Consider the following 19,677-nt stretch of genomic DNA (forward strand, 5'->3'; position numbering starts at 1 on the left):
GCTGATTGACCTGCCAGATATCACTTTACTGCCAATAAGAAACTATCGTTATAGGGCTATCATGCATCCACATATCCTATACCTAGACGTGTTAACGGGATATCTATCAGTAAATTTCATTCAGTGCCCCACTGCGATAAGACAGTAAGTCGATAAGCCATCTATCACTCCGTTGCATTGCCTCAAATTGTTTCTTTGGCCGTTCATACTCGGCGACCAGCTTGTCACTTTCGCTGTACTCGACCCAGTTAGTAGCCTCTTTCTTTTCTTTTTCAATTTTCCCAACGGTCGCTTGAAGTCTTGGCGATATGAGACAATGCTCTATTCCTTTGTCTATACGCATGATTGATCACAATGCCCCTCTATCAATGGCATGGTATTTATCATTAAATCCATAGAGCGAGGTACAGTAGCCCCTCTCACTGCTAGGGTAGCTCGTGATAAAATTACACGGTAGCATTACGCTGATCGATACATCATGTTTTTTTCTTTTTCTTTTTTTTTTTTTTACAGAAATAAAACACCAAAATAGAAGGGAAAGACTGTCAAATGCAGAGGCCATACATTCTCGGCTTTATTCCCCAGCCACCTAAAGATCCATATCCATGTCCCCCTTTCCGTCGGCAAAGTACGGCTCAACAAGGTAAAGCGTAGGATCAGAACGATAAGATAAGCCCACCGCTCACTTCCGAGTCAAGCGATTGAAACTCTCAGTGACCCACCATCTACGCAAAAATCTCCGAGTTTGTCTTGGACCAACAGCATGATAATCAATCATCCATTTTGAGGAGATTCTGTTACGAGGTTTCAGCTCACCTGTCATAGGCTAATTTACGTCGTGCAGCGTGAGTTGGTAACAAGTTTGGTTAGTTGATGAACTAGCCAAGATCACGGTGATGATTTCGCTAGGTCAAAGTGCTCAGACCTTTGACAGTATAGGCGAGGTTCGATCAGATGATTTACTGACTCGCCTTTCTCGCTTCCTAGAGACAAGTCCAACCGTGATAGTATGGCCCGTTCTCAATGCTCGATTAGTGTTAGTTTTTTTTTAAAAAAAAAACTCGAAAGACGTGATGTTGCTCCATAATGGTTGATGTGGCGAGTTTCTGTCTACAGTGTGCATGTTGAAATTATAAACATAAACATGCACACCAACTTGCAAGTACATGCCATGATATCATCTATTTTTGTATCTCAATGGTTGAAAATATTTCTGTGTTTACTACCACTTGTTTTTCTTTTTGCATCTCCTCACAATTCAATGTCCTATGCTCATGATATACGATTAACTGCTACCTGTAGGGTAAACCTTGATGGTTGTTTACCTCAACTAGGTCAGTCCAAGCACTAAACAAGTGGACCAACATCTCTAACAGGTAAAGAGGTCTTTTTGCTCGTTAACCCAAAATCCGTAGTCTGTTTTACCATTCAGGTGAGGTGACCAAATATGATCCCTAACCCCTGTCATGTTGATGGAGAGCTGTGGCTGCGGGCCGTGAAGTGCTCCAAGCTTGGTTAGCCATCTTTTTTGTTTCAAACCTTTTCGGGTTTGTCGCCGCTCTAGCAATCAAAACGAGACGGATCGACCGGGGGAATTCCACTTTTTGTCAATGCTACATTGGATGTAGAGGAGGGACGGCTCAGCCGGTGGCTTACACACATCAATGCTTTTAAAATTACGGACTGAGGGCACCTGCACGAGTGCTTTCTTTCACACTAATCACTTAGATCACCACTTGTAAAGTTTCTATGAAAAGAAAGAATTAACCTGAAACAAATCTCTCTGCAACGAAAACTGAAACTAAACTATGCTGAGAACATATTGGATTTGCATGCAGTGGCCAGCCCAGCCCTGTCGCTAAATTTCGCCACATTCTTTGCCCTACCTCGCCTCAGCTGAAGATACTGGTTGAAGATGGAACGTGAATCGTCGCAAGAGCGGAAAATTCCCCCAAAGCTTCTAGAAGCAAGCTAATTGAATGGTCTACGAGACTACACGACACACGTCAGTAGTATTTTGATGAGCAATCTTAAATTCTTGACGGATATAATCTCAGTTGTGCAGTAGTACGTACAGTAACCACTGAACTACAGACTAGTCTAGTCTCCAATCCTCTTAGCCTCCTGATCGTCAACTGACTCGAAACCCCATGCCATGCTAAATTTGGAAAAGGAAACAAAGCAACGTCCAAGCCCTCCACCGTCACCACCAACATGCGGTAGAAGCTCATGAAACGTCTGAGCGATGATCGGATTGACACTAGATCCAGGCACAGGCACGGAACTAGATCCTCTCTCCTGAGCCGAACAGGCCGAGCATGCCCAGAGATGAGAGAGCTGTCGATCTGAGGAAAGACGACAGAGCAGGGGGGTAATTCCTCGACTCTTTGACAAGACTACGGACTGAGCTTGATTTCTGCTTAAAAGGAAGCACATCTCCAGCTTCAATTCCTTCTTTCATTCTGCTCTCTATCAATCGTTCTATCTGATTTCGTCTATCATTTCCTTTTCATTTCCTTTATTCTTTCGTTTATCTAAGTCGTTTTACTTAGTCTCTCGCTATTTTCATTACGTCCTTCGCTATTATCATTAAATTATATTGCACACTCGCTCGCTGTTAAGCATTATCAACAACTACAACAACAACAAAAACACTTTCGTTTAACGCCATGCGTTTCACAACTGGAATCCTCCCAACTCTGGGAGCTATTGCTTCGCTGGGCGAAGCTACTCCTACTTTTCTTGGAGGCGGCGGCGGTGCTTCTGGTGGCGTTGGAGGCCACCTTGGAGCTGGTGCCGGTCTTGACGCTGGTGCTGGAGTCGGAGCTGGTGCTGGCCTAGGTGCTGGTGCTGGTGTCGGCGGAGGTGCTGGAGGCAAGATCGGTGCTGGTGCCGGTATTGATGCAGGCGCTGGTGTTGATGCAGGTGCCGGTGTCGGAGGAGGTGCTGGCGGCAAGATTGGCGCTGGTGCTGGTGTAGGTGGAGGAGCTGAAGGTCACCTCGGTGCTGGTGCTGGCCTGGGTGCCGGCGCCGGTGTTGGCGGAGGTGCTGGAGGCAAGATAGGTGCTGGCGCTGGCGTTGATGCTGGCGCTGGCGTCGGTGGAGGTGCCGGAGGCAAGATTGGCGCTGGTGCTGGTGTAGGTGGAGGAGCTGAAGGTCACCTCGGTGCTGGTGCTGGCCTGGGTGCCGGCGCCGGTGTTGGCGGAGGTGCTGGAGGCAAGATAGGTGCTGGCGCTGGCGTTGATGCTGGCGCTGGCGTCGGTGGAGGTGCCGGAGGCAAGATTGGCGCTGGTGCTGGTGTAGGTGGAGGAGCTGAAGGTCACCTCGGTGCTGGTGCCGGCGTTGATGCTGGTGCTGGTATTGGAGGAGGCGCCGGTGGAAAGATCGGAGCTGGAGCTGGCATTGGCGGCAAGATTGGCGGAGGTGCTGGCGGCAAGATTGGCGCTGGTGCTGGTGTCGATGCTGGTGCTGGTATCGGCGGCAAGATTGGAGCTGGCGCCGGTGTTGGTGGAGGAGCTGAAGGTCACCTTGGTGGTGGTGCTGGCGTTGATGCTGGCGCTGGTGTTGGTGGTGGTGCCAAGGGCGGCCTCAAGGGAGGTGCTGGAGGCCACCTAGGCGCTGGAGTTGGCCTCGGAGGCAAGATTGGAGGAGGTGCAGGTGGCAAGATTGGAGCTGGTGCTGGCCTTGGTGCTGGTGCTGGAGGCCATCTTGAAGGTGATGTCAAGGGTGGCGCCGGCGGTAAGATTGGTGGTGGTGGTAAGATTGGCGGACACCTTGGAGGCGGTCTCGGTGTTGGTGCTGGTATTGGCGCTGGCCTTGGTGCTGGTGTCGGTGCTGGTATTGGACTTGGACTTGGTGGCCTCGGCGGTCTCAAGGGCCTCCTCGGTGGTGGTATTGAGTGGAACGCCGGTGCTGGTGCTGACTGGCATACTGGAACTTCTTGCAGCATCGGCAACACCTGGAAGGACCACATCCTCTTCCAGGGTATCTGCTCTCCCGAGACTGAGACTACCCCCGCTGTCAACCTCGGTCTCAACCTCCCCAGCTGCCAGATCACCGGTAACATCGGCTTCGCTTGCGGTGCTGATTTCCTCAAGACCCCCAACGTCCGTGTTGGCCTCGGTGGTATCTCTGCTTACATCGAGATCGATCTCTCTGCTTCTGCTGCCGTCCATCAGTCCGTCGAACTCTTCGCTGCCCCCAAGCTCGGTGTTGCCATCCCTGGCCTCGAGGTTGATGCTGATCTGAAGGCTGCCATCGAGGCTGCTATTGCCGTTGATCTTATCGTCGGCTGTGGCAAGGCCATTGATCTCTCCGCTGGTGTTTACGTCAAGTTCCCTGCCGATGCCTACGTCGACATTGACCTTCTCACCAAGAAGGTTATCAACGCTTCTCTTGAAGGTCTTGTCACCAAGGCTCTCCCTGTTGGTGTTGGTGCTGATGTCGAGCTTGGTGCTGGTATCGATCTTCAGATCGGTCTCCGACTCCGTTCTGAGCTCGCTATCCCTGGTGGTCTCGAGATCCCTGTCCTTGGTCTCACCGGCAAGGCTGGTGCTGATGCTGGCTTCGGTGCTGGTGTCTGGTTCTCTCTCCTCGACTACTCTGCTAAGATTGGCGGCGGTGCTTCTGCTGGTATCGATGTCACTGGCTCTTTCGGCTGCAACCTCGGTCTCGCTGTTGACAAGAAGTGGGACTTCTCTGGTGGTTTCTTCAACCTCATCCCCAACCTGTCTGTCGGTCTTGCCAAGGGTATCAAGTCTACCTTCTCCCAGAAGACCCGTGGTACTTGCGGTAGCTTCATCGGTCGCTTCAAGAAGGGTGGCTTCATTGGCGGCCCTACCATTCCTGCTTCCGGCGTGATCACTGCCACTACTGCTGGCCCTGACGCTTCCATCACTATCCCCGCTGGTGTTACCCAGTCTGTCGAGTTCTCTGGCACCGTTGTTGTCCCCGACGCATCTGGCTCTGTTGAGATCCCCGACTCCACTGACTCTGCTTCCCCCGAGGGTCCTGGCGATGTCACTGGCTCTGGTTCTCTCCCTGTTGCTACCTCCGCTTCTGAGATTCCTGACAACACCGACTCTGCCACTCAAGGCGGCCCTCCCGTTGATGCTACCGAATCTGGCTCTTCTCCTGCTACTACCTCTGCTGGCGAGGTCCCTGTTGGCCCCGGTGGTGACATCCCCAACCAGACCATCACCAAGGGCGGCGACGTTACTGCTATCTTTGGTCCCGGCGAGACTGTCACTGTTTCCGGCTCTGAGGGTTTCACTACCATCATTTCTGGCTCTGAGGGTTTCACTTCTTACATCACTGGTTCTGAGGGCTTCACCACTGTCATCTCTGACTCCGAGGGCAGCTTCACCTCTTACTTCTCTGGCTCTGAGGGGTTCACAACCATCATTTCCGGATCTGAGGGTGTCACCAAGGTTGTTCCCGGTACTCCTGGCTTCACCACTGTTGTCTCTGGTTCTGAGACCTTCACTCAGGTCGTCCCTGGTGCTGGCTTCACTTCCGTTTACTCTGGAAGTGTCCCTGTTGCCACTGGTGGTAACAACTACGAGCTTCCTCCTTCGCCTGGTGCTGATGCCACTTCCGCTGGCGAGGTTCCCGCTGAGTCTGGCTCTGGATCTCTCCCTGCTGCTACCACTGCTCCCAACAGCGACAACGGTACCCCCGCTGATGTTACCACCGAGGCTGGCTCCGACGCTGAGGTCACCTCTGCTCCCGCTGCCGATGTTACTGAGGCCCCTGATGCTTCTGGCATGATCACTTCCACCATCCGTGAAACCCATGTATACACCATCACCTCTTGTGCTGCCTCCGTCATCAACTGCCCTGCCTCTTACACTCAGAAGATTGTCACCCAGACTGTTGTTGAGCGCACCACTGTCTGCCCTGCCACTGCCACTGCTGTCCCTGACACCCCCACCGAGGGCTCTGACGAGTCTGCTGAGACTCCCAACTCTCCCGACGCCGAGACCCCCAAGACTCCTGAGACTCCCAAGGAGGGTGGTAACGCTTCCCACCAGGGTCCTGGCGGTGACAAGGGTGCTGAATACCCTACTCCCGGTGACGAGACTCCTATTGAGGGTGGCAACGGCTCTGGTGCTAACGGCGGTGCCCCTGCTCCTACCGCTCCCCCTGCTGCTGCGCAGACCACCATCGATCTCGTCACTATCACTCAGGACGTCACAACCATTGTCCCCTGCACCGAGTTTGTCACCAGCACCTTCGTTGCTCCTACCACTGTCCACCCTCCTGCTGCTCCCGTTGTCACCATCATCGACAACCACACTGGCCAGGCCCCTCAGGACACTGCTACTGAGCAGCCCGGTGCCTTCACCACCCTTACCCGAGTCATGGCCTCTGCCACCGACTCTGGTGACTACCCCGCTGCCACTGGCAGTGATGCTGACGCCGCTGCTCCTGGCTACGATTTGCCCGGTGCTGTTCCTACCTACAAGGTTCCTAACAACGGAACCGTTCCTTCCCAGGTTCCCGTTATTGCCGGTGCCTCTCTCGTCAGCGTTGGCAGCATGCTGCTCGCTCTCCCTATGGCTCTTGCCTTTATCATGTAAATAGCTTAATTACTGAAAGCCCTTTTGCTTTCAATGTCCGCATCAGATAATTTTCCATGCCCGAATCAGATAGAACGTAATTTATGTACTTCAAAAAACTGTCCGTCCCACTCCTTTGCTTATATTCGTGACACTGTCTTGACTAATTTGGAGCAATTCGCTTTTGTGTTTCGTTCCAGTATTGTTTTAGAGAAATATCTCGAACGGTAGAGCACCAGTTTGTGGTAGGGCTAAATAGAGTCTGATTGTTCAACGTCTAGTCTGACAACGTGACATAGATACCCTTAAGAGCAATACGCATGCCCTCTTCACACTCATTCTTTTTCAAATATAGTAACACACCATGTACTTGATGAATTGACTTGAACTTGTCCTATCCTAATATTCCACTATAAAACTATGTCTTTCTATTTTCTTACTACACCTTGCCTGAACCCCAACAAGCAATGAGCTGCGCAAGCCAGAAGCTATTTACTTACCTGAGACGAACTATATTAACTGTGCACAAGAAAGTGGGCAATGTCGAAAATGTCTGTATTTAGATGTTCCCTTTATATTGTACATTCCTAAACCTATCTGTTCAACGATACGCTCTTACATTCTCTTTATGTACGAAAGTTTCATTCTTTACCATTATGCCACTGACACCTGCACGGCCTGGGGTAACAGGTCCACTCGAAAGAGTCACAGAAGACGTATGCCCATGATGCCCGCGGTGATCGCTTTCGTCAACTGATGCTGCTGAATCATTCGGGAGTTCTGTAAGCACATGTGTAGAACTTGATCCGGCGTTGGGTATCTTGGAGAGATGTATTGAATGCTTGGTTTGGGTTCGGGGGTAGTTGCGGCGGCATGCGCTGGACCCGGAATCGATCGTTGAAGTTGGGTCAGTGCAAGTCATTAGGAATAGACAGGCAGGTCGAATGATAGGAAGACAGGCTGCACAATAATGAGTTGATTTGACTTAAAGAGTGGGCGGAAGGGGGAAGACGCATACTGGATATTGTCACTAGGTTCACCTCCACTGAAGCCCATATAATGATGGGAGCTAGTTGGTATGTCATGTCCTCTGACTTGTTGTTGAAGTGGGCAGATAAACTAACGATGACAATACCGGCCACGCACACTCTACAGGATATGTCAGTTGGGGAAAAGAGCTCATGCTGTTTTTGGGAACGTCTTACAAAATACCGAATAAGAACAAGAAGATCATTGCTATCTTCTGAAGGATAGGAAGCTGAAGTTTCTGGATCTGTACAATAGGAAGAATCAAGATACCAACATCAATCAAGACATGAGCAAGAACAGTACCGAAGAAAAAGTCGGCACTTTTGATGGGACAGACGAAATGTTCAATGTGAGGATCCCAGAATGCCTCCACTGGATAACAATGAAATGTGGTCAGAAAGATCTGGAAACATGTAAGCAGACTGGAGGTTTGTTCAACGATAGCATGACTCACTCGCACGATGATCCAGAGAATGGAACAGGTCAATAGGATCGAAATTGCAAGTTGTATATTGGCGACGCGGAACATTCGCCAGTAAAAGGACAAGATAGAGATCTTGGCAAAGAAGAGAGTGAACGCATAGAGATGTTCGATGATGAAGAGGTACTTTTTCGTCGTGTAGTTTGCTTCCTCTCTAGTCATTCCTTGAACATCATCTGAGTGTAAGCCAAAGCCATGTCGTATCCCTGAAAGAAGTCAGTATCGTAAAACACTATGACCATGATCGAGCATACAAATAGGGAGCATTATGGCCCATGCCACGGCGACGGCCTATTCACTGTTAGCAATGCGACTCGAACTCTGGTTAAAAGTGTGATATTGCGTACATAACAGAGTATAGCAAAGAAGTCATCCCACCAAAGGCGTACTCTGGTGATCCTCCGACTGGATAATCGCAGAATAAGGAAGATTGTCGCAGCTGGAAAGGTTATAAATTCTGCCGCCCATAGATCAGTTTGTAGTGAAGACATTCTCGTCTGTTGAAAAAGACATAGGAAAGAGAAGGTCGATAAGATTAATGGATTGTTGAGATGAGTGGGACCACCTTTGGATGATATATGCCCGAAGGGGGAAGATAGTCGATCACTGAATGTGGCTTACATGCACTGACATGTTAGTATGGTGTGCATTTGACGGGATCCCTGACTTTACCTTACGAGGGTATCTTCTACGCCATTCCGAATGTAGTCGGGAATTAATCGTCCATGCCGCCTCTAGTGTCTGTCTTTGCATTATTCTCAAATTCGCTACTGTCAGTTTATCGTTAAAGTACTCTCAAGCCTCTTTTGTTTGAGCATGTCGCTGATCACAAGTTTGTTTTGGATATCGGGCCAGGAGTCGCATTGTGAAGATTGGGAAGAAGCTAGGCGGTGTCTAGACGATTAAGAGCCACTTTGTTTCATGCCGTTCATCCTCTATAGATATCCGGACCTGCCGAGGAGGAACGGCGGTTGGTTGCTAATTGAAAATCGTTCAATCTTCAGGGCGTTTGAGCAGGGCTGAACCTAGGGACGAAGGCCAGAGCTTCCTACCATCTCGGAGATCTAGATCAGGACAGGGGTTAAACCATGTTTCATTTAGCAAGCTTTGTCAACTATTTGAGAGCATGCCATTTGACAGTATGACGGTGGCGTCGAACGGATGATGGAGCCCGGCGTTTAGCTTTGAACTCTATTGTTAACTGGGATTCGAGCCTTGCGCAAAGACGATTCTCTCTTCTGTAGCTCGTTTCAAACTAATTGTCCAATCAAGAAGTTATGGCCTGGTATCTTTTATGGCACTATTAATAGTGCGAAAGGTACTCTAAAGGGCAACGATTGAGCCGGAGGAATTGGCAGATTGAGTGTAAGCTAAGCTTGACTAATTAAGCCCCATTAACCTTGAGAAATCACTAGGCTGATGACCTGCACCAGCGTCCATTCGGATGGGGGAGCCGAGTCTTGTAGTCATTAATTGTCATCCTCGTAGCGTAGATGAGGCGGGATAATTCTTGAGGCGGTAGCGCAATTCAATTATCTGAAACCCTGTTGAGAACCAGGGGTTTCGGACTGGCATTTTCCTGCAACAAGACAGGGCTCAGAATATGTACGCACATGCAGGATCTTATTCTATTCCGAAATGAGACCCTTAGTCTCTGTGCTTGGTGAACATGGGCTTGATTTCAAGTGGTCATGCCGAGGTGAAGGACCCGAAAGTTCTGTCGCATCTGCCTGCAACCTTATGCAAAAGTAATTAGACTCCAAGGAACAAAGCACCGTGAACCAAGTTCTAGACAGATCACCACCTTTATTGTCCGATTCTAAAGGATGTTTCGTAAAGGCAGCAGATCGTAGCTCACTGGCCCTCCGTTGGCATGAGATCCCAGATGTGCCAGCACGTTCCTTCTAGATCAAATGATCATCGCATCGTCCCCTTGGGCCAAATAATAACACTTGCTTGCAATGAGACGACCCTTGGAACGCAGACGTCATAGCTACAGTTCGGATGAGATGGTGCTCGCGACTTTGAAGAATCTGCGCTTTGTAAAGAGGTACGGAATACTGTACGGACCCAAAACCAAGGCTGCCAATAAGGTTACTATATCTTAAATGATATAGCAGAGCACAAGATGCACAAATACGAGAACTATCTCAGTTCATTCGTATGATTGGTGCTCATTGTTCTGAGCTCGAACAATGAGGATCATGGCCAAATGTTGGAGTTGTCAATTTGCTTAGCTGGAGACTTTTCTCTTGGTCCTAAAGCCGTTTAGCTTGCGAGCTAATAGAGAAACGGTTTGATTTATTTATGCTGACAACAGGGGCAAAATGCTGTGCACTTCCCCACCTTCAATCTTGGCAGCACGGAACGACACGGCTGTCGTCATAACGTTCCCCTAACTTTATTGTTACCTTTTACTCAGGCGAGACACGAGACTGTTGCCACTCTTTTTGACTTTCCATAGGGTTGCAACCCGAGAGGTACCTGCATAAGATGGGCAAGTTCTGTGAGCACTGCGCGATTATCCTTTCGCTACAGCTTGAACCAGAAGCATGGAGCCAAGACTTTCCTCTTCGCTCTATTGACGACTATGCCCCTCTGGCACACTTCAGAACTGTCAAGGAACTCCTCGAATCTGCAGACAACTGTCGCCTCTGCGATATCATTCAATCTTCTTGGTCGCTACCAGCCCTTCACAAACGGTATCCGGACCTCAAGGAACAAGATTACGCGTCACTCCAACTTGAATTTAAAATCACGAAAGCTGTATCTGATCGTATGGGTGTGTCTTGCAACTTTATTGGTGGGGACATCATTGTGCCGTGGCATGCTTTTGCAGATAGCTTCAAGGTGACAATCACCACTTGTCATGTTGGTAGTATGGGCTGACCTATTTCTATTTTTTATACAACTACTAACGACTTGAGCAGCGGATGTTAGCCAGCTCCCAATATGGAATTGCAAAGAACTCACCAAGGAGGATAGGATCAAGACCATCAAGTCTTGGTACACAGAATGTTCATCTCAGCATGCTGGATGTAAACCGACCACTAACGGGTACCCAAGGCGACTTATCCAGATAGGACCAGAGAAGCAGGATCTCCGACTGGTTGATACTCTTTCACAACATTTTGGCAATATTGAGTATGCTACGTTGAGCTACTGCTGGGGAACGTCACGTCCGTTTGTAACCACCAAGGACAACATTGCCACTTTACTTCAGAGCATACCAGCAATGTCTCTTCCTCAAACATTCCATGACGCTATTGACATAATTTGGGATCTGGAGCTTCGATACATATGGATAGATAGTCTTTGCATTGTGCAAGATGACCTGCAAGACTGGCAAAGAGAAGCCGCGTCCATGAAAGATGTATATGCGGGTAGTTCTATCACTATCTCAGCGTCAGATGCACAAGATAGCACGCAGGGCTGTTTTGTTGATATTAATTTGGATCTTTGGGGTGAACGCGATGTTGGAGTTCATCAAATGGGAGCCCGTTTCCCTAACAAAAAGGAATTCTCGATACGATTCCATAAAGGGGATATTAGACGCCGCACCAAATTCTCAAACTTGAGCACCAGAGGCTGGACTATGCAAGAACAATTACTGTCTCCCCGAGTTGTACACTGTATGCAGCCTGAGATACACTGGAGCTGTCGCTGCAGCTACCGTACAGAGTCGCAAGCCACCTTTGAAGACGACAGATTCACGAGCTTCTCGTGGAGGTTCATGCCACAGGATGCTACTAAAGAAGAAATGCAGAAATTGTGGCTTGATTGGATGGCAGATTACTCGAGTAGGAAACTGACTGTCACAAGAGATCGTCTAGGGGCGCTGGCAGGAATCGTGCAGTACTTTGGCAACAAAGTCGGATTCACTCACTTGCTGGGCTGCTGGCATGAAACCCTGGTTGATGAGTTACTCTGGATTCGGCGTGGTGACACTGTTGACCCATCTATGGCTCTTTCCCAGGTACCATCTTGGTCATGGCTCACTCGTGTAGGTGAAATCAGCTTCACGTTCTGGTCCCGTTCGATGGGCAAGGATCCTTGTACTGTACGGGACCACATCAAAATCGTGGAAGCTGACATCACTTGGGCTGGCGAACCCATGGTTTCCGAAATCTTATCCAGCACCATGACTGTTGAAGGGCCAGTGCGACAGATGAGACTCCGCTTGGACCCCAGAACCAAGAAATTCAACCCACCTTTTATGAATGTCGGCGACGAAGAGCCCGATTTCAGCGAGACTCCACTTCCTTGGCGGTGTACAGGAAGGTTCGATCTTGATGATGAACGAGATGATGATATGTTTACTTGCTTACTTGTACGCTCGGTTTCCCCGAAGGATCGCAATAGTCTGGCGTACCCATGTCAAGAAACTTTCCTTCTATTAGTGCCAGTGCCGACTTCTGACGGTACGTCTTACAACAGGGTCGGCCTTGCCATGATCCGCGGGGATGAGACCGAGTTTGCATCGGCTGAAACGAAGACGATCCGTTTGTTATAGTTCGTCAGTAGCAGGATAGCAAGCATATTGTGCATTGCTTCGGAACATTTGGAAGGTCTTTTTCATCGCATAATGTCGTAAAACCTTCAGCAGAAGAAACATGTCTGGCTGAACTCGACTGACTTACTACACAATCCAGTAATGCGATTTTATTTTTAATGCCCAATCAAAGCCCCATGTAACTAGTGTTGTGTAGATGGAATTTTATTTACATAGAGACATCGACGTTCAATCGTCATGATCTCCAAGAACAAGTTGTGGAGATCACAATCATTTATCCACTTTATAACTAGCTCAATAGTAAATAAATTTGACTGATTCCTCCTAGATTCCCTGTGAAAACCGGACTTTATATAGATTTTCCTTGTCTACGGAGTTTGTTCCATCCTGGAGAATTGTTGTTGTTGGTATGCGGTAGCAGTAGTCACGACATATAGACCTACATTTTGAGCCAATCTAAGTAATAATCGGTGCGCTGGCGCAATGGTAGCGCGTAGTCCTCCTAAGACTAAGGCTCAGGGTTCGAGTCCCTGGTGTATCGACAGTACGGTTCGTCAGATATCCTGATGATTGTCAACTTCACTTTTTGATGTTTATGAGTAGTGATGTCCTGTCTTTTTCCCTTCTCTTTTTCTCTGCCCCAGTTGCCCTTATTGTTCACCTGTGTAGCCTAGATTGTTTTGTCTTTGCAATTGTTGGTAAATAAAGTTTAGCTGGGAAAACTCTTACTGCTCCGAATCACTCAAGGTTCTTAATAACCTCGAATATGAAACAGCTATAGATCCAAAGGCCGCCGTAGAGAGAAGTTTCTACAAACAAACATCTAATCTAATTTAAATTTCCATCTTTGCCATAGTCTCTTCCGCCTCCTGCTTCCACTCCTCGCGCCATCGCGACAGTGGTGGCCGTCTCTGAACCACATCGGCTGCAGCCCACGTCATACGCTTCTTGTCCGTCTCTTCAGAAACGTCGTTATCAGGACAGATAATGTAGAACTCGTTCTTTCCCATCTTCTCATAGAGATACTCCGCGACTTGTTCCGGTGTCCAGGGCCCATCTGGCTTCTCTTTGAACACCTTTGCACCAGCCTGTGACAATATGAGTGATGATGTTCATGAGGAACGGAATCTTGATTTGATTTTCTTACCAACGCAGTAAAGGTCCAGCCAGGGACAAGTAGGTGTACAGTCGTGCTTTCATCCTTCAAATCGTAGCTCAAATGCTCAGCAAGGGTTTTGACTGCAGCCTTGGAAGCATTGTATGCTGCGTTTCCAGGAGGGTTTGTGATACCCTGCTTGCTGCCTGTAATGACGATGCTTGTAGGTTTTGACTTGGCAGCCTCTTGAACGACAGGAAGAAAGGTGTTTATGCCGTAAATAACACCGAAAAGATTGGTTTCGAGTGTCTTGTTTTGTTAGCATCAACTCAATAGCTCATCTCAGGGTTCACTCGCCTCTCTGAAGTATTCATTATCTCCCCATGTACCCTTTAGACCTCGGCCTGCGTTCAAGACTAAAAACTCGATGGTGCCAAACTTGTCCAGCGCGAGCTTCTTCAGTGACTGCCAGTCTGAAAGGGATGAAACGTCGACCTTTGAAGTAAGAACATCGGAGTCGTCTACAAAATGCTGTTTGTTCAAGCTCTCCAGAGCTTCCTCGTCGTTGTCAACGAGAAGAAGGCGCATGCCCTTGCTCCGGCATGTCTTTGCAATAGCAAGCCCAATACCTGATCCGGCTCCCGTGATCAAGGCAGTTGAGCCTGAGCTGAAGACATCGGTGGGTGACATATTTGCAAGGCTCGATAGTGTATAGTTCAAGGCAAGATCTAAGTTATCAAAATCTGTTCATTCCGGTCTGGTATTTATATCATCAGTTCGGACTTAACGGACTGAGTTGTAATCACCCCGCATGGGTACGTGGTTGATGCGGGGCGTGTGTTTTGTTAATGAGCGTTAGCGAGCTACACTATCGACCACCTAATCCAGGATCATGCATAAGTATATCCTAACAGCCATTAACTCCGATCATTATTCTCACAAACACGTCAAGAGGTCTTTAACAGGGATTCGTCCAAGTTTTCTCTAATTTCACACAGGAAATCGAACAGATTAGGCTTCAACTCACATACTAGATAGTTGATAACAATGTTTCTTCCCCGGCCATTCCAGAATATCATTGTTTGGAGTGGCTGCTATGGACAATATGAGCAATATCGATGACGCATTGGCCAACTTCGATGCTATACCTAACCACGGAGTTCCATCCAAGGTCTTCCTCTCCATCAAAACAATACCGTAATATTTCCCCTGGTCAAATTTGTATTATCAAAGACCTCTATACCATGCCTCCTCAGAAACAGGGACGTAAGATTGTCATTATCGGAGCCAGTGGAAATGTAGGACGTCCTACGGTCAAAGCCCTCCTTGCTCAAGGAGTTCACAGCCTCACTGTTGTTCAACGCCTTGAAGCCACCAGCAAATTCCCGTCCGAAGTAACCATCAAGTCGGGAAATCTACAAGATGAATCTTTCCTGGCCAATGCATTCCAGGGCCAGGACGTAGTGGTTCTGATGCCACCACTTCCCCATATGATAAGCATCCAAGAGTCGGCTGTGCGCGCAGCTGCTAAAGTCGGCATTCCATACATTCTTCCTGCCGAGTATGGCCCGGACCCTTTTGCCCATCGGCTTGTCGAGCAGAACCAGCTTCTGCAGGATAAGAAGAAGATCCGCGAGTTGATAAGTGAGCTCGGTGTGGCGAACTGGATTTCAATAACTGTCGGCCCCTTCCTCGACATGAATATCAAGAGCGGCCTCTGGGGCATCGACGTTGAGAACCGTAAAGCCACTATATGGGACGGCAAAGTTGGCAAGGTCAGCGCTTCTGGCCTTACTTATACAGGTCAAGCAGTAGCAGCCGTCCTGACTATTCCCGAAGAAGCATTGTCGCAGTACAAGAACAAGGCAGTTTATTTGCCTGCCTTTCACTTCACACAGCAAGAACTCTTAGAGTCTGTGCAGAGAGCAATGGGGACGATGGAAGAGGGCTGGGCCATAGAGTACCAGGACATACATGATGCTCTCAAGGACTGCGAGGTCAAGGTCCAACAACAGGATGGCAATGCTCCATTTGTCAAGTTTTTCTTGAGTCATTTCCAGGAGGGTAGTGGAGGGGACCTCCGGCACAAAGTCAATAATGATGAGCTAAGAAAGTTACACGAATTCGGACTTGTGGATCAGGCTCTGGACGATGCGATAAAGGCCTCAGTGTAGCTAGTGTCATACCATCGATAAGTTCAGGATACATTAAATACGCATACCTAGCTACCGAATCGTTCCAGCGATCAAGATTCGTGATTTCATCAACGTCGCCGTGTTGCATTCCTTTCTCACTCTCAACCACATCACCAAACCACACATCGTTTATCACCACCGTACACTATCCTTCCAACTCGTATCCTTCAACATTCAAGTCGCCAAAGCTGTTAATAATATTACTCAGCACGTGTGGTTTAGTTTCCTCCTGTTTCTTCACGTTAGTGACCGGCCATTGACTTCGCACAGCAACAGCCAGTTCCGAATCGCGGTCAACATCGCCCAGCTTTAGTGCCATTGAACTTTCAAGAAGCCTGATTTCCTGTTGGCGCATTTTCCCTCCGATGACCCGAAAGAGAACTTGCGCCAGGTAATAGTTTCGGCGTTGGTAGTAAAGCCCTTGAGCAACCAGAATGAGTGTCGCTCGTATTGACTCGATCTCATCTGCTGGAGTGTCGTCGTTGATGAGATCCAGGGACTCATAGCCAATCAACATAAGCGGTATAGCTATAAAAAGGTCCATTGCTTCAAAGCCGTGGCGAAGAAAGTAGAGTCTAACGAGGGTATGAAGATTCTTCTTTGCATTAACGACAACGTGATGAGGTGATGATGATTTCCTGGAGGTGGCTCCGTCGAGCAGAGGCTCAAAAATTGTCAATAGCAAATGATGATAATACATGCTTCGTTCTGTTAGCTAGTCCTCTTATATCTTCTTATAGTTTCTAATAACTTACTGAAGTTGTAGCTGTCCTGGGAGAACGATTTTCTTTGGCGTCAGAGATTCTGGTAGATCACGATACCAATTTTCCAGCCGTCCACGAAAGTGATTGGCGCGGTTGAGATCTATCTTGGACCCTCCTGAATAGGCCGCACTACAGAATTCGTTCATGATGATCCGAAATTGGCACCTTGCTCGAAGAACTTCACCAGTATCCATGGGCGAAAGACCATGGTTCAATGGGTAGTTTACCCATGTCTCTCCGTACCAATATCTATCTTTCGATGGATCTGGCAGCGTCCAGACTGGAGGCTCTTTGATGATAGGAGTAAACATGAACAAAAACGCAGAAAGGCTGAAGATGTCAGCGGAAAGCAAGAATTGAGAAGGGTGAAGCGCTTACGTCTCCCAGTTATACAGAGCCCATGCAGTGTATTCTCTACCCCTTTGAAGCCTTTCGCACCGATCTGCCACGGGAGTATCAAAGATACCAAGTTGTTGAGCCAGGGAAATAGCCTGTAGCCTATAGGGTTCCCCAATCTCATCAACCCCACAAAGGTTATGGAATACAGCCAGAAGTATACCAGCTTGGATGGTGGTAATTCGGGGTATTTTAGCTTCCAGTTCCCATAAGCGCTTAGCCTCGGCAGTGAAGCGATAAACCAGATAGATTATCCGGGTTCCAGTACTCGACACGATTAGACATTCGCGGATAACAGACCTAATAATCATGTTAATGAACGAACTGAACATTATTGTCAACATTCCTTACGCAGGCATAGGCAAGAAGAGTGTTAACAAGCAGGGAAGAGCAAAAGTCTTTCCGCCCTGCAACTAAGTCTTGTAGGAACAGATCCTTGTGAAAGGCCGCAGTGAATTGGTATTCGCAGCGAAACATGACGCGCAATAGATCCCTCATCAGTATATCATCCTTGCTAGTATTAGTCCAACGCGATATTTTGGCGTCGTTTAAAAGTGGCTCAATAACATGTGCTGCATGGAAAGGCTTCAAGTAGAGACTCCTCTGTTCTTCGGAAACAAGGTCAGCAAACCCGCTTGGTGTGGTCAATCCTGGGCCATCTCCATACGAATAGAGAGAAGCTGTCTCATATATCAGAGACTCCAAGTAGGGATTGTCGATATGAAAGTCTTTGGGCATCTCTGCTCTATAAGGAAACTCATATCGATACCGAGTCTCGGGCACAACAGCCATCTGAAGTAAAACATCACCAGCTTTGGCCTGCTGAAGGACAGAGCCAGCATCTCCCCCAGACCTTATTCTTTTAAGAATATCTTGAGCATCGTGTTCAGGCAAGTTTCGTAGCAAGCCAATCAATTCTTCGTAGACGGTGGTTTCGTGGCTTTGGCAGTTGCCTGGGCATCGATTGAGAGCCTGTGATCTTGCCTCTCCCGGCCTTGTCACGTATTTACATGTCAGACGCCGTTGTTGACAGCGAAGACACGTCGGTCTCTCACCAGAGCACTATTCAGGAACAACAGTGAATTTGCGTCTCTTTGCCTAGATTATACGTGTATCCACATACCTTGACTTTGTGCTTCCGACATGCTTCACACGCCGCAAGTACAGGATTCAGTCTCGGTCTTATAAGGACTGGCCTGGATGGTAAGACCGGTCTTGGGCTTGCAGGTAATAGACGGCGTACCTGTCCTGCTGGGATAGCTGTTTTTGTAGATTTTGTCGTTTGTGGATCATTCATCAGCCACGGCTGGTTGCTCAGTTTCACCAAGCTTTGGAGATATTTGTCGGTAGTGTTAAATCTCTGCGCTCAATCGAATCACTGTTGTGGCACACGCGTTGTTTGATGTTTTCAAGCCAAGATTCCAACTTCGGTTACAGCCCCCGCGTTATTTTCATGGCCAATAGGAATCTTTAGATATATTACGCTATTCTGACGTCAATGATGGGTAGCGCAATATTTACATAGCAATAGCCGCATTATCACAACTGACAAAATGTCAGTTCAGCTCAACAACTCAGATCAACAATGTAGCTCATTGTGACGTGATGCATATATTTCTAAAATAATCATCTGTCTTAATAACCATGCCAGCCATAAATATAGTCCATGTTCCAGTCTCTTATTTGTCTTATGATGCATGGCAATTCACTTAGTTGTAGACCTCATTACGTTTCACCCGGTTCTCAGCCGACACCAATCCATTGGAAGACTGGAGTTTCAGGGTACTCCCATCCACAGAGATACAGGAATTTTCCTTCATGACATCTAAGCCTCCGCGGCCGAGGTTTGCTGAGTTAAGTCCCGACTCTCGATCTGCAAGTGCAAGAGCAAGAAGGTCAGGCACAGAATCCCACGAAGACGATGTTATTCATGACCATATGGACCACACAGAATATGCTATAACCAAAAGTGCGTAGACATAGAAAACGGCCATGGCTCCCCGCATAGTCAGACTGTGGTAAAGTCTCTTTTCACATCCAGATTTGTAGGGGGAAAGGTAAGAAAATCGGAAAACAGCAACGTCTTGGCTTTGGCGTCTCCAATCGCCTTCTTGGGGCATCATCGCAACAGCACTGAGGGAAGATGCTCCTAGCGCCATGATGGTACAGACAAAGACAGTGAGCATGAAACCAATCTTCTTCCACGGTTGGGAAAATTTCCCTTTGAGAATAGAGAAAAACTCCTGGGACCACAAGAAGCTGATCTCGGATATTTGTTGCCCAGCTACTAAAGCACCGACCGTATGGCACGGACTATCCAATTGTGAATTCGTGTCGAATCATGGAAAAGACGATGGCATGAAGAGACAGTACGATAAACATCTCCATGGGCTTCGCTGCAAGTTGAATCCCCTATTTCTTCTCAACATCGTAGTTAGGTTTTCCTTCGTGCTCTTTACCGACATAGTAATTCTTGAAGATGTAAAAGCTTAAGGTGATAATACTAGCAGTAGCTGGTAAGTGTACCAGAGCGGCCAGTTACCGTGACACATTGCTACAACCTGCCTAGGGTGATACATCTCAGTACAGAAAGAGAGAGAGACGTGAGCACCGGACATCTTTCACTGGAACATCCCTGTAGCG

The 19,677-nt window shown here is 48.1% G+C and overlaps 6 protein-coding genes across 6 annotated transcripts; 3 read left to right on the forward strand and 3 right to left on the reverse strand.

Annotated features, from left to right (window-relative positions):
* Positions 1–2,669: 2,669 nt before the first annotated feature.
* On the forward strand, positions 2,670–6,581 carry FSST1_008296 (uncharacterized protein; the record flags this gene model as incomplete). The annotated part of the gene is made up of 1 exon (XM_083225166.1): positions 2,670–6,581. One exon carries the CDS (start codon positions 2,670–2,672, stop codon positions 6,579–6,581), a length of 3,912 nt encoding a protein of 1,303 aa, XP_083084257.1.
* A 580-nt stretch (positions 6,582–7,161) lies between these two features.
* Positions 7,162–8,561, reverse strand: FSST1_008297 (uncharacterized protein; the record flags this gene model as incomplete). Its single annotated transcript, XM_083225167.1, has 6 exons — positions 7,162–7,520; positions 7,579–7,709; positions 7,766–7,992; positions 8,044–8,276; positions 8,325–8,361; positions 8,418–8,561. 6 exons carry the CDS (start codon positions 8,559–8,561, stop codon positions 7,162–7,164), a joined length of 1,131 nt encoding a protein of 376 aa, XP_083084258.1.
* A 2,002-nt stretch (positions 8,562–10,563) lies between these two features.
* FSST1_008298 (HET domain-containing protein) lies at positions 10,564–12,583 on the forward strand (the record flags this gene model as incomplete). The annotated part of the gene is made up of 2 exons (XM_083225168.1): positions 10,564–10,948; positions 11,001–12,583. The coding sequence occupies 2 exons, from the start codon at positions 10,564–10,566 to the stop codon at positions 12,581–12,583; spliced, it is 1,968 nt and encodes a 655-aa protein (XP_083084259.1).
* An 833-nt stretch (positions 12,584–13,416) lies between these two features.
* On the reverse strand, positions 13,417–14,369 carry FSST1_008299 (SDR family NAD(P)-dependent oxidoreductase; the record flags this gene model as incomplete). The annotated part of the gene is made up of 3 exons (XM_083225169.1): positions 13,417–13,671; positions 13,731–13,988; positions 14,037–14,369. 3 exons carry the CDS (start codon positions 14,367–14,369, stop codon positions 13,417–13,419), a joined length of 846 nt encoding a protein of 281 aa, XP_083084260.1.
* A 554-nt stretch (positions 14,370–14,923) lies between these two features.
* On the forward strand, positions 14,924–15,853 carry FSST1_008300 (putative oxidoreductase CipA-like protein; the record flags this gene model as incomplete). Its single annotated transcript, XM_083225170.1, has 1 exon — positions 14,924–15,853. The coding sequence occupies one exon, from the start codon at positions 14,924–14,926 to the stop codon at positions 15,851–15,853; it is 930 nt and encodes a 309-aa protein (XP_083084261.1).
* Positions 15,854–16,019: 166 nt separating this feature from the next.
* FSST1_008301 (Zn(II)2Cys6 transcription factor) lies at positions 16,020–18,331 on the reverse strand (the record flags this gene model as incomplete). The annotated part of the gene is made up of 6 exons (XM_083225171.1): positions 16,020–16,575; positions 16,630–16,968; positions 17,017–17,200; positions 17,277–17,334; positions 17,386–18,096; positions 18,158–18,331. 6 exons carry the CDS (start codon positions 18,329–18,331, stop codon positions 16,020–16,022), a joined length of 2,022 nt encoding a protein of 673 aa, XP_083084262.1.
* Between the last annotated feature and the right edge of the window lie 1,346 nt (positions 18,332–19,677).

This window comes from Fusarium sambucinum, chromosome II (assembly GCF_050947815.1).
Source record: "Fusarium sambucinum isolate potato_lamoka chromosome II, whole genome shotgun sequence".
Taxonomy (NCBI): Eukaryota; Fungi; Ascomycota; class Sordariomycetes; order Hypocreales; family Nectriaceae; genus Fusarium; species Fusarium sambucinum.